We start from the raw sequence: 14,434 nt of genomic DNA, 5'->3' as shown, positions 1-14,434 counted from the left end.
TGTATTTAACGTATAACTAAATGAAACAGCAGTCATGTTCTCATGCAAGCACGAATAGAGGAAAGTAGAGCGATTCTGCTTCTCAGCTGAGTGTCAGCCGGCAGCTTTTGACAGTTGACATGGGAGGTGGGGAGAGGGGGAAAAGTTTGGTGTCTGTAGTCGACTAATATGTTAATTAGCTCCCGTCGTGCGCGACCCCATTGGCTCCTAGTCGGAGACAATTTCCTACTCGCAGCCTGACGTCACTTGGGCTCCAAAGCTCTTAAACTCAAGTGCTGTGTGATGCCCGTTTCTAAAATCCCGCACCCGCGTCCAGCCCTCGCAGCTCCGGGTCGCGATGTATCCGTAAGAACGTCGAGGCACGCAGAAAGAAACAAGAAAAAGTTGTGTTAAATGTTCCAAACACACGTTGCGCGCCGAGAAGGGACCCTGCTCCTTGCGTGCGCGACACCCGGTCGGCGCGTGCGCCCAGCAAAGTAGTGCAAGCTCCGATTCCAGGAGCGAAGAGCGAATCTCATTTATTTTTCCTTCGCGACGCTTGGACAAAGTCTCTCAAAGTGGCTCACGTTCTCGCCAACCAGCCCGGGGCGCCGGCTGCGCTCCAGCCCGTGTGGAGGACTGCGAACAGCAGCAAGAGGATGGCATCAGAGCTGGCGATGAGCAACTCCGACCTGCCCACCAGTCCCCTGGCCATGGAATATGTTAATGACTTCGATCTGATGAAGTTTGAAGTGAAAAAGGAGCCGGTGGAGCCCGAGCGCACCATCAGCCAGTGTAGCCGCCTCATCGCCGGGGGATCCTTGTCTTCCACGCCGATGAGCACGCCCTGCAGCTCTGTGCCGCCCTCCCCGAGCTTCTCGGCGCCCAGTCCGGGCTCGGGGAGTGAGCAGAAGTCGCACATCGAGGACTTCTACTGGATGTCCGGTTACCAACAGCAACTCAATCCAGAGGCGCTGGGCTTCAGCCCCGAGGACGCGGTCGAGGCACTCATCAACAGCAGCCACCAGCTCCAGTCGTTTGATGGCTACGCCCGGGGCCAGCAGTTCGCAGCGGGGGGTGCAGCCGGTCCGGGTGGCGCCGCTGCGGCCGCTGCCGCTGCACACGCCGGGGAGGAGATGGGCTCCGCCGCGGCAGTGGTGTCAGCGGTCATCGCCGCGGCTGCTGCTCAAAACGGAGGTCCGCACCACCACCATGGCCACGCAGGAGGAGGCAGCGGCGGCCACCACCACCATCACCACCACCATCACCCGGCGCCGGGCGTCCAGTCCAACGGCGTCTCTGGGAACGGCCACCACCCGCACATGCGCCTGGACGATCGCTTCTCGGACGAGCAGCTGGTCACCATGTCCGTGCGCGAGCTCAACCGACAGCTTCGGGGGGTCAGTAAGGAAGAAGTGATCCGACTCAAGCAGAAGAGGAGGACCCTGAAGAACCGAGGCTACGCGCAGTCGTGCCGCTTCAAGCGCGTCCAACAGCGGCACGTCCTGGAGGGCGAGAAGACGCAACTGGTGCAGCAAGTGGAGCACCTCAAGCAGGAGATCTCCAGGCTGGTCCGGGAGAGGGACGCGTACAAGGAAAAGTACGAGAAGTTGGTCGGCAGCGGCTTCAGAGAAAGCGGCTCGAGCAGCGACAACAACCCCTCGTCTCCGGAGTTTTTCATGTAAGTCGCGCGCCGCAGAGAAAAACAAACAAACAAATCTCAGTTACTCAACCCCTGCTTTAAAAAAGTTTATTTAAACATTTTATCCCTTCTCCAAAAGCTGTATTTTATTTTCATTTGACGAAGAAAAACTTATCGAGCGATGTTTTAGACTGTTCTCGTTTGATTTGGATCCCAGCTTTGCAACTGTTGCTACGTTTTAATTTCGCAGGAATGCAGATTCTTGTCAATATGCATCCATGTATTTTACTTTTTTTTTGCCAAAGCTGGAGGATTGCCAGCCATTTCATGCATTTTGCCTCCTTTTTCAGAGACTCTCATTGTTTTATCAAAGAAATATCAACTTATTCAGCATGCTGGACATGTATGTTTTTTATATGTTTTGTTTATCTGTGCTATGTCATTGTTAATTGTTATTATTTTATGAGATGACTCCAGCATGACATTCATATTTCATTCATGCCTCCCCACTTTTTTTTGGAGAAAAAAAGTGACAGGACATCCCACCTGAGTACAGTTGCCAACATATTTTAGGAGCAATCATGAAACAAGTACATAAGTGGGTGTTATGCATGATTTATGGTTAAGACGACTTTAAAAAAATACACATTGTTTCAACTGTTTTTGAAAAAAAGTCATATAAGTGCAACATTTTAAATTTTTGAAATAAACCTGACATAAAAGTGTTTCGTTTTGAAGCACAAAAAATATCACGTGACCGGCCGGGGTCAAGTGACGGATCGCCCTCGCTTTTGTTTGCAGAGCCCAAATTGTTCGCTATTTAAATTTTTCACACTCCGAAAGGAGTTTGGGTGGGAATCTGACATGTTTTTGAGTGCAGTGCACACCACCCAATAACCATTATTATTTGGCCTATATGTAACATGTTATACTTTTAATACAACTTAATTGCGGAAAGAATATGTCGTGTTGGATTCATCTGAGCAATACATTCGTACGATTAATAATGTCTGGACATTTTGAGATGGTCGGGGATTGATACCCTGCATGTGTAAATTAAAATAAAAAGAGGGAGATCCTTTTTGAAAATATGTGAATTAATCTTACATCACACTCATAAATATATGAATATATATACATATATATATATATATATATATATATATATATATATATATATATATATATATATATATATATATATATATATATATATATATATATATATATATATATATATATAAATTTTGCTGTGCAAAATAATTTCACCCACTAACCATATGTGATGTCAATATGTGCTCGTTTTTTTTGTCATTTCATACGGTTCAATGATATGCAATAAATGTGTAATTGCCTTCAATAAGTTTCTCATTTTCCTGTACAATTTGTCTGTGGTGTGTTTCAGTAATTCAAAAAGATGAGTAGAATTATATCATGAGAAGTTTTTAAACACAAAAAAAGGCCACCCAAGAATTAGTTGCATCACAATTCTGACACCAAAATGTGAACAATGAGTGCATGTTGAAAAAAAGTATAAGCATGTATACGTGCAACCAAACCACAGACCACAATAGTTACTCTATCCAGTGGCTTTTATCGTTTACTTGAATTCTACCTGGCACTTGGATAGACATTTCCAACTTGACCTTAGAGGAAGTCACAACAATGAAAAATCTTTACTTTTAAATCTTTAATTTTGACTATGTGCCTTATTTTACCTGCATGTCACCATTGATGCAGGTGTGTGTTTTTCACAAACTGTGGCATGTGCATGCCGCTGCCCCTTTCTCATGTTGTCTTAGTCAGATTTATTTTGACACGCTTTATTTGTGGATATTTCGATTCCACCCAACTTCACCCTGTTTATCGGAGGGCCTCATGGATGTAGGTAGTGATTGGAGTTGGGGGGGTGTGCTTGTGTGTAAATTGGGCGAATAAGACGGGCTGGTGATGGGGGTTGCCTGGTGCTCAGAAAGTGGACAGTCGTGTCATGTAAAAAAGGTTCCAGGAGGCCAACCAAACCCAGTAATGTAATTGAGGGGCTCTCTGCACACTGCTTTTCAGTTTTTAAAACTTTTTTTTGGGGTTAAAAAGTCACATTCGACAACAATGATGTCTCAGAATCCAGGCCCAAAAAGCCTTACGTGTACACTGTATGTTTTACTCTTATTGATTCAGGAAATCAATGAAAAAGGGAATTTCATTGATTTCAGTTCATTCAATTTTATTTGTTTGTTTCACATTAAAAAAAAAGGAAAGTGACTTGCGGTATCCGCCCCAACCTACATAAAGGATTGACAGTCAAGCTATATAAACAATGAGAATATTGACGCTACAGTGTGAAAAAAAAAATGATCTCAATTTTCTTGACCTTTATAATAATGCCTACAATATAAAGATCCCATTTTCATATGTACAGTATACAAAGAGATCCATTAACCATGGTATTGTTATGTTTAGAGTGTAAATATTCCATTAGAAAAATAGAATTAAAACTTAAGAATTAAATACTAAAACATCAAGAAGTGTTTTCACATAATGCTTATGCCATACAAGTCAGAAAAGGCACAACAGTCAGAAATGAGAAAATATGCCAAAATTGACTAAATCATGTGCTTTTAGGATAACATGTATAAAGGAAATACTGCAAAAAGGCAAAAAAGTACAAAATGACACAAAAATGTGTTTTTTCACACGACAGAGACAAATATAAAATGAAAGCATGGTTATGTGCTACACACCTTTGTCATAAAAAGAAGCACACGCCTGTTTAGAGCTCTAAAAAGGTTCTTGCATACTCAATATATGTCTTATTTATCAGGCAGTACTGCTTTAATTTGACTGATTTCTATAGAAGCTCTTTCGCGGTGTCGAAGGAAGGGAGCTATTGATACAATAGTTGGGCCTGCGCTGAATTAAATGCTTTTTGCTGATGATTAATAGTGGCACGGCCAGTGAGCTCCTGTGATGTACGAATGATAAATCGAGAGCGTCGCCTCGTGCAGCTGCGCCGCTGTCATTTTTTTACATGCGTGCGCATTCGACGCTCCGCCTAAGCTCGTGGAATTACTTGATCAGAGACACAGCGCTGTAATTTTCAGATTTGGTAGTGTTCAGGTATTAAAAGTCCTTTGAAAAGACGAGTTCTTGCCTGCTCGTTTGAGTTGTTGTGTCCTTGTCACACATCGAGTTGAGCAAAAGTAACAACACAAATTCCTACTTTATCGATTTAAAAAAAAATTGTATTCTAACCGATATTTGAGATATAATCTGTTGAACAAAAATGTTTAGTCAGTAGCTGGCAGCCCAAATGGAAAATCTTTCAAACATGTGTAAACATTTTTTTTTTAAAGCTGAGAACTACTTCTTTGTTAATAATTAACACGAAAGACTAGCAGTCTGGTATGTATTTCTGAAATGACGATGTTATCATGTTACTATGATACTATTAAATGTTGTTACTATGTTATTACCATCATTTAATTATATTTTATGTATCATTCAATTTTTCTTTAATCAGAAAACCAATCACCAGAAAATTACATATGTAATTGCTAAGTTAATTCTAGAAAAAAATGTATGCACACATTGATTACGTTAAAGGGATATGGTATAATATTGCACTGGTTTCGCATTGCCTTAAATGGTCCATTCGAAGGAAACAACATAATGCATTTTAGTTATAGAAATAAATAATAATGCATGCAAAACCCATTTTTGCATATGTTTACCCCCTTTTTCTTTATCAAAAAAATACAAATGAGAAGGGATAACTATATCCCACATACGGAGGTGAAAGACAAGTTGTTTCTTCAAGCATGATGACATTAGATGTTTAAAATTCAATTTAGCTTCTTATATTGGGGGTTTACTGACGATGGGTCATTTTGACCTGGAGGACACAGGGTGTAATACAGAGAATGAGGACACAACAAAAACTGGCTGATTTTTAGGATGGTTTAAGCCATCCACAATAAATGGAAGCTGATGTTTTCCTTTAGTGTTCTGTGCTTGGCCTTTGCTAGAAAGGTACTGTGTGTATTATTATACCACTAGATGTAGCTGTATTGTGTAGCACAATTAAAAATTTAAAAAACAAGGAAGAATACAAACTACGAGGACTCAAAGTGACCAAACTATACATTTCTGGGCCAGCATTTCACAAGTTTTTTTTTTGGGTACCCTTAGGAAGATGGCAGACACATATTTCTGCCCACTCTATGTCAGGCTCATTTTATGTAAAGTAAACACGAATTTCTTGTCCTATGGGTATTTAAAACATGCATGTTTATACGATATTCCATGTAGTTTTGCTTATTATTTTAACCACTTACTAATACACACTTTCCCTTTAAAGGTACGGTATGTAATATGTAACGCCTCCTAGTGGTACAAAAAAAAATCAGTAAAAAAAACATTCATTTGAATATTGGGCAAAATAAAGATTTCTTTTACAAAGATGTACCAGCCATGTTTATCTGGAGACTTGCTGCTACGCTGTGCTCTGTCTGGCTTCCGCTCATATTAGACAAGACAGTGCTATCTAATGATCAAATATTACACACTAGTGCTTTAATGGTTTCTTGTGCCAGTTAGAAAACAGACACTACCATACTTATAATTACAAAATCATTATTTCCCATTGTTCACATTTTTAAATTTCCTAGAAAATCACAATGATTAATCATGAGATAGCTTTTTTTGAGCGTACAGTAGGTGTGCACACAGTAGGTGTGAACACTGTACCAGCTCACCTTGTAGTGTCATAGAGCCAACGATGAGCCGAGGTCGAAAGGGACAGCGCGTGAGGCTGCTTTCAAAGTCATTAGAGTAATCTGTACCCCCGGGGACCCTGCACTCATTTCCTTTGCCCAGAACTCAACAAATGAGAAGGACCAAGGGAATGCAACCCACAACACAACCCGGCCAATTCCAATGATTTTTTTCCCCCTTTTTTAATACCATTTCCTGTATTGCTGTAGCAAATTTCTTGAAATAAAAAAAAATCCTTTCTAAAGTTTATGGCCAAAACATGGATATATTTAAATGGAGGGAACGTGAGGTTTTGGATTCAATTGAAATACTGGGGGACAACTCTCTTAATTCAATTGCTAGATAGGCTACGGCGTTAGCATCCACGAGTGCTAACAGTTTGCGCATTGAGTGTAGCATCACATGCCCTCTCCTAAGCATGTTGAACAAGGTGGTGTACACACAGCATGTGTCCTTGCGCACCGCACAGTTTGAAGACAATCTAAGACTTATATGCACCTTGTGGTCATGAAAATACTCTCTCTCTCTCTCTCTCTCTCTCTCTCTCTCTCTCTCTCTCTCTCTCTCTCTCTCTCTCTCTCTCTCTCTCTCTCTCTCTCTCTCTCTCTCTCTTTCTCTCTCTCTCTCTCTCTCTCTCTCTCTCTCTCTCTCTCTCTCTCTCTCTCTCTCTCTCTCTCTATCTATCTCTCTCTATCTCATCTCATTAGCTGCACCGCTTCTCCTCAGTAGGGTCGCGGAGTTGCTGGAGCCCATCCCAGCAATCATCGGGCAGTGGGCAGGGGACACCCTGAACTGGTTGCCAGCCAATCGCAGGGCACACAGGGACAGACAACTCGCTCGCTCATTCACACTTAGGGACAATGTGGACCGGCCAATCCTCCTGAAATGCACGTCTTTGAAATGTGGGAGGAAACCGGAGTGCCCGGAGGTAACCCACGCAAGCACGGGGAGAACATACAAACTCCGCACAGTAAGTCCGGTAGCTGGATTTGAACCCACACAGGAGGTTCCCAAGACCTTAGAACTGTGCTGCACACGCGCTAACAACTGTCCCACTCTCCTTTGCAAAATTGTTTCAGCTCATCCATATTGGAGGGTTTTCTACCACAAACTGCTTGTTCAAGGTCACACAAAGGAATTTTCGTTAAAATTTTTAATTCGAACATCAACTTTGCAACTCCAGAACCTTAATTTTGTTTGTTTTTCTTAGCCATTCAGAGGTGGACAGGCTGGTGTGTTTTGGATCATTGATTGTCCTGCTGTATGATCCAGGAGTGCTTGAGTTTGAGGGCACAAACTGATGGCTGGATGTTCTCCCTCAGGATCTTCTGGAAACACCAGAATTCTTTAATCCGTCAACCACACAAATTTGTCTTGGTCCTGAGGCAGCAAAGAAGCCCCAGACTATCACACTGCCATCACCATGCTTAAATACTGGCATCATGTTTTTTTTTTTTGTCAAATAACGTGTCATTTTCACACCAGATGTAACAGGCTGCACACCTTCCAAAAATATCAATTTTTGACGATCAGTCCACAGAATGTTCCTTCAAAGGTCTTGAGGATAATGCTTTTGGGCAATGTGAGAAGACTGTGCAGTTTTGTGATGGCAGGGGTTTTCCCGTGGGAAGTCTTCCATTTTTTTTTGCGAGTGTCTTTCATATATTGCAATCATGAAAACTGACCTTAAATGAGGCTTCTTGATCTGAAACCTTTGTGATTGATACATATGGAAAACACATAAATCGGGATTTTTCACGGCACTCCTGTCCCTTTTACTTCTTCCATCAAGGACACCTGGTGCTGTTTGAGGAAATACCTAACCCCCCCCCCCCCCCCCCTCCCCATGTTTTACAATCATTCTTGTTCAAAAAGGGCTACCCATGAGCTGATTGAAAATCTATTCCAAGTTAAAGGTACAGTTGAATGTATCACTACTCTACTTATGACCGCTATGTCATCTTTAGGGACATTTTACTCAAGCCGCTCAACCCTTAATGAGAAAATCAATTGTATTTTGTTAAATCGGACAATAGCTGGACTTCAGCTATTGTGATCTTCACAGGAATGTGCTTGTTTGGACATCTCATTAAGTTAAATTGATGTTTCCTGTCTTACATTGCGTATTCCGCTCAAAAAAGTAAGGTCATATTATAGAAACTTGTTAATTGAAATCGCATAATTGCGACTAATCAAATTAGTATGTTATACAGTAAATGAAGAAAGTCTATAATTGTGACTCAACGGGCATTAACCCATTTTAATGTTAATGTTTTACAGTTCATACCCGTAAAATATGGTACTACCTTAATTTACTTTGGATAAGAATGGTTCTGACAAACCTAAAACAAATAATGATGTTCTTGTAAGCTTTCCTGATCTTTTTTTTCTTGCTTAGATTTTTTGTGCTGACAATGCTATTTTAAGCTTTTCATCATCACCTCCACTGAGTGTGATCCACTTGGTATATAGTAATCTATGGTTGCACCAAACCAATGTTTGGCTATCATAAAAGGAAAACTATCACCATAATACATTCTCCCAAATTGATTTTAATTGCAAAATAACCTAACAGCCTTTTTTTTTTATCATATGTTAGATATAATTTTGGAGCACCATATGCACTTTGGAATAATGACACCTCCATCCATCCATCCATTTTCGATGTACAACTCATTCGATAATTTACACCTAGGTACAATTTGAATATTTACAGATTTTTATAAATGAGGTCGGAAACTGAAGTACCTAGAGGAAACCCACGCAGGCACAGTGAGAACATGTAAACTCTGCACGGGTAGGCCGTGGTGGCTAGAATCTAACGTGGGGCTGCTTTTCTTTACCTTTTTGTTTTAGTTTTTCCCACTTATTTTATTTTCCTTTTTCAAAATATTCTCTCTGTATTCCCATTTTCTTTTTTTCTTTTTTTTTCTTTCCTTTTTCTTTTATGTTTTTTTTTCCGTTTTCCTTCTTCACAAATGCTTGGTCAACAAGTGAGGGAAATCTATATCGTGTTTGGGTTACTTTGAATCTCCGTAGTTTGTATTGTTCTTTGTGCTTTTAGACACTTGTTTTTGGTTGCACAACACAGTACACATATAGTGGTCAAATAATACACACTTTACCTTCTAGTTGTACTGGTCGTGTGTCACGACAATGAAGAACATCATGTTATATTGTTTTTTGTCCCCCTCCCAAAAAAACCACGACATTTGGACAAGGGTGTGTAGACTTTTGCAAACACATTTCAACCCAATTCCACCTTAATTCAATGTTGTCTACGGTTGGTGTCCATAACTTAAGAATATTACACTTGCTGATGCCATCTTCTGACTGAAATCTTCATTGCAGCCTCTGTCAAGCTCCTTTTATTGCACGTAAAAGTATGTAAAATGCTTAGATGTGCTCAAATAAATTATTCCTCTTTCATCTTTTTGAGAGTTTGGGTTGGTATTTGGACTCCATTTGTATCCGTCCTTTTCTTACTTTCACCATTTTTTGTCACGGGGAGACCGGACCAGAACGGAGGCAGGAAGGGAGAACTCAATTGCGTTGACGAGCAAAACTTTTATTTACCAAAATAAAAGTAGTCCAAAACTCAGGGACAAGACAGAACAAACAGGCTTTGACAAAAAACGTGCAAACACAGGTTTGTTCCGACTCAAACAAAACAGGACAGAGCAAAACAGAACGGGAAATGCAGACAGAAAATGCAATGAGCCAGCACCCGCAAAACCCACAACCCAGCCTTAAGTAGCACACACGCAAATTAGCTGATCTACTGCAGCCGTGCCCAGGGGGCGGGGCCAGCCGGTCGCCACGGCGACCATGCTGGACACGACATTTTTATATTAAAAAAAAGAAGAACATCGTAGGAATGCTCACTACATAACTCTCTTCCCCCATTCACCCTGCCTCCTTTCCTCCTGCTTAATGCGCTCCGTGGCTAGGACAACAAGGATAAAAAAGAGATAAAAGGAGAAAGGAGCGGTGGTAAAATATATAACGGCTCTTTGAACTCAGTTGGGCCTTGTTAACACATACTATGGAATACCTATGGAACAGTCTGCTGGAGGACATCAGGACTTCGGGGACACTTGATATTTTTAAGAGAAGGCTCAAGATCGACTATTTTGATATGGGTTTTATGTCATCATTTTTATTTAATTTTGATTTGTTTGAGTTTTATTTTTTACATACTTTCCTTTTATTTCACATGTTCATGTTTTGTCTTTTATTTTATTACATTTTATTTATTTTATCTTATTTTATTTTTTCCTTATTTGGGGTTCACAGTGCTAAGTTGTGGTTCAATAGCTCAAAATCTTAAGGCCATCTGGTGCCATCCCTTTTAGTGTGGATTATCCTCTCTCAGGTCCCTTTCCTCACATTGTTAGTCTGTGCCTTGCCATAATAATATTCTATTTATATTACTATATATTCTTTTTTTATTGGATTTTACTTATTGTGTCTGTCTGTGTAATACGTGTTTCAGGTTTGTTCGGCCAGGAATAAAGCAGGGGGTGTCTTATTGTAGACTCAATATTTTAATACAGCCATTTGAGTGGCAATTTATTGTCTTAAAAGTTTTTTCTCTCCCCAAAAATATTTCACTTTACAGATCCAAATTTGATTTGACAAATATTAGAGAAAATATTATATTTTTTTAACTTGAAGGACACCTCAAAAGAGAACCACACAAACTTGTTTTTTACTGCATGTTTAGAGTGTCTCAGATAGCTTCTGAGAAAGGTATTTGCACCATCTCAGCAGATGAAGAAGATAAAGAAAATCCGGTCTCCTGTCATTCAATATGAGTGAGATAGAGTACGGAAACGTTAAACTCTTTCAGAATTAAACAAACATCAGGGGGCCGTTAAAGTGCTTATTTAATCTTAGAATGCTTTTGCTATTTCTATAAATGTGACCCTCCCTCCCTTTCTTTTTGAGGGGTGAAGTGACTGTGGGCTTCAAATAGATATTAAGCGGATACGTGTGGTGTCATTAGAGAGTTGTCCTTGAAAGACTGGCTGCAGGTTATGTTGGTAATGAGGTGCTCGGGACCTTCTGCAGTAATTTTATATGTCCGTAAATGCACCCGTACCAAGAGACGGTGACTTTTAAATAAACGCAACATCATCCCTAAGCAACCTCTATGCATGTGATGAGGAACTGTTCAAAATGTGGTCAAGTGTAAATCTGGTAAAGGGGGGAAATATATACAAGTATCTTAATGTGAAAGTTCTAAATAGAGACATTGGTCATTTATTTTTTTAAAGCAAAAACAGAATAAAGATACTAACATAAAGCACATTTTTGATACAAAATGATAATGCGTTTTAGTAATGTAAACTCTGAGACAAATTGCTTTCAGCCAAGTACCCCTTTGTGAGAAACATTACTTATGAATAGACAAATATCTACCTGCATATCAATATCGAAATAAAATACATGAAAATAAATAAATAAATAAACAAATAAAGAAATAGACAAACAATCAATAAAGTACTTTTATGTAAAACCATATGAAAAATAAATACGTAAATAGATGTATAAAAACAGTACATATAATACAGTATATACATTACATACAATTATACAAACATTTAACCTACTCTCAATCTAAAGATTTTTTTATAAATATTGATTTGTGTGTGTATGTGTGTTTATACCTATGTGAAAATGTAATAAGTAACACATCAGTGGGTGTCTTTAGCTTTGTTTTGTGTCAAGGCACCAACACTAAATACCAACAAAATTAATAAAAGTGGCCCCCATCCTACTTGGAGCCCATGGTTTGCTGAAACGTGTGCTTTACAATTGGCCGTTGGACCGAACTGGTGCACGTATAGGTGGGGCTCATCATCATCTCATCAGCTGCACCGCTTATCCTCAGTAGGGTAGCGGGGGTGCTAGAGCCCATCCCAGCAATCATCAGGCAGTGGGCAGGGGACACCCTAAACTGGTTGCCAGCCAATCGCAGGCAGGTGGGGCTCATTTATTAATATTCTTCTGAAGCCATTCACTCCGGGTGGCGCTTCTTTCACAGCAGTCAGAAGCTGTTACCAAGCTAGGGAGCGATACGAGTGCCGGGCAGAAAAAAAAGTGTTCAGCTCGCGAGTTAGGTACGCCGGTTCTTTTTCGGAAGATACCTTTTGTTTGAAAGCGGCACTTTTGACTCCTCTCACAAACAACCCTAGCAACCTCTCTCAAGGAGAAAGCCCAGCAATGACGGATCATTCTTATTGTAAACATGTAAAAAAAAAAAAAAAATCCTGATTGAGTCCAAAATGGATCGAATTGATCTAACTTGTTTTTTTTTTGTTTTTTTGTGTTTGTTTATTCTGTACAAATTGACCCAACCAGTTGAATTGTTTAAAAAAATAAGACCAAATTTAGGGATGGGGGCTATTTTATGGTGTAGTATTTTAAATTGTCTTTGTAGTATAATCCTTTTTAGATTTATGGATCCTCCAAATGTATATTGTTTTTGAATCAACTCATTTTGAGTGTCGTTTTCTTAATACCAGCTGTATTTTATTTACAGCCTTTTCAAAATAACCTTTTAAGGGACAGTATGTATTATTTGACAAATAGTCAGTGACAAAAGCTCAAGGAAGAATACAAACTATAAATATGTCCTTTAAGTGACAAAAATGCTTTAATGATTTACTTTTCCCATTGTTTGCCCAGCCTTAATGGGTTTTTTGACTTCCTGTAGACGCAATATGGCTTATAATAATGTCAGCTCTAGGTGATACATAAAATAGAAGCAAATTTCTCAACCTTCAAGTATTTTTAAAAATAAATATTTTTATAATGTTTTTGGTCATAATTTAAACCAATGTTTTTTTTTTTTTAACAAATTAAGTTTTTTATCACTAGGAGGGGCTAAATAATACACACTCTCCATTTAACAGACTATCCAATCCATCTAATCTAATCAGAACTGGTTTATAAATCCCAATTTGTGTATGTCCGTTTGTATGTGACTTGAAATGTGAAAATTTACACAGTTGTACTTTAGGCCTTCGCAAGTGTTTTCGCCTAGGTTTTCTATCAAGGCACCCTCAATAACTACCAACAAAATTGATAAACATCTGCTTTTTTGGGGTCTGAATTTGTGTGGGGTCTCTAACGCCCCCCGGCAGCCAAATTGGGTACTTAGCTCCCAATCTACGACCACTCCAAGCAGCCAAATCTACTCTCCTAACAGAACCAACGCCTCGATTGATGCACTTGTTTCTTACGCACACGTATTCTAAAACCACGCCGTGCCGTTCTGCTTGCTACTCTGACCTAATTGTTTTTAGTATTGATAATGTTTCCTAGATGTATTTTGAAACATCACATTCGCTTATGGATCACAGCTAACATTTCCACTAAACATTTATCTTGCCGCCGAGTAAGCGCACACACCCGTGCCACTACTTGAAAATGAAAGTGTCTCTCATGAAGCGTCGACGACGAAGGCCACAAATGCCAAGCGCCACAGTTCATTTCCCCACTTGATGAATGTGTTCCCTGTTTGAACAATTAATTGTGTCATTTAATGAACTGAGCAGGTAAAACAAGTATTTTGTCTCCTCCAAGCTAAGATATTTCGTCTCCGGTGGTTACAGTGTTTTGATGCATGGGGCTCTGCTTGTAAAGTCTATTTGCATGCAAATTTTTACATTTCCCTCTGCATCAAACACTTACTGTGATCCATGTACTGTATTCAGCCAGACAGACAAGGCGAGAGTGAATCTTGCTCCGAGTGGAACTATATGTTTCTTTGTGAGTGTGGGGTGCATTTATGTGCGTGTGTGTGAGAGTGTAGTGTTTGACAGGGTGGCAGAGAATGACATATGCAGGAGGAAACAGAGGAATAAGATCAAATGGAACAGTGTGTATTTACCTTGATAGTCATTTATCCTCTCCTGTGTTTTTCTTCAATCTTATCTCCTTCTCTAGGTCATCCAGAAAATTCCTCCATCTGTGATTTCAAGCCTTGTTCCTCCTCGCCCTTGGTTCCCTGAGGTAAAGCAAAAAATATAT

The 14,434-nt window shown here is 39.9% G+C and overlaps 1 protein-coding gene across 2 annotated transcripts in view; it reads left to right on the top strand.

The window, feature by feature from the left end:
* Positions 1 to 267: 267 nt before the first annotated feature.
* Positions 268 to 14,434, top strand: part of mafa (MAF bZIP transcription factor a) — a 103,713-nt gene continuing 89,546 nt past the window's right edge. The window contains exons 1-2 of one of the 2 annotated variants that reach the window (XM_088334626.1): positions 268 to 1,660; positions 14,351 to 14,416. In XM_088334626.1, coding sequence (XP_088190752.1) covers positions 639 to 1,660; positions 14,351 to 14,378 — 1,050 coding nt within the window. In that variant the 5' untranslated portion in view covers positions 268 to 638 and the 3' untranslated portion in view covers positions 14,379 to 14,416. Of the gene's footprint in view, positions 2,760 to 14,350; positions 14,417 to 14,434 lie in introns of those variants that run through there. The other variant, XM_088334627.1, reaches the window with a different exon arrangement.

Source organism: Urocampus carinirostris, chromosome 4 (genome assembly GCF_059441175.1).
Source record: "Urocampus carinirostris isolate Australia breed hairy pipefish chromosome 4, RoL_Ucar_1.0, whole genome shotgun sequence".
NCBI lineage: Eukaryota > Metazoa > Chordata > Actinopteri > Syngnathiformes > Syngnathidae > Urocampus > Urocampus carinirostris.
The sequence above is the reverse complement of the archived record's forward strand: the minus strand, read 5'-3'. Positions and strand labels throughout refer to the sequence as shown.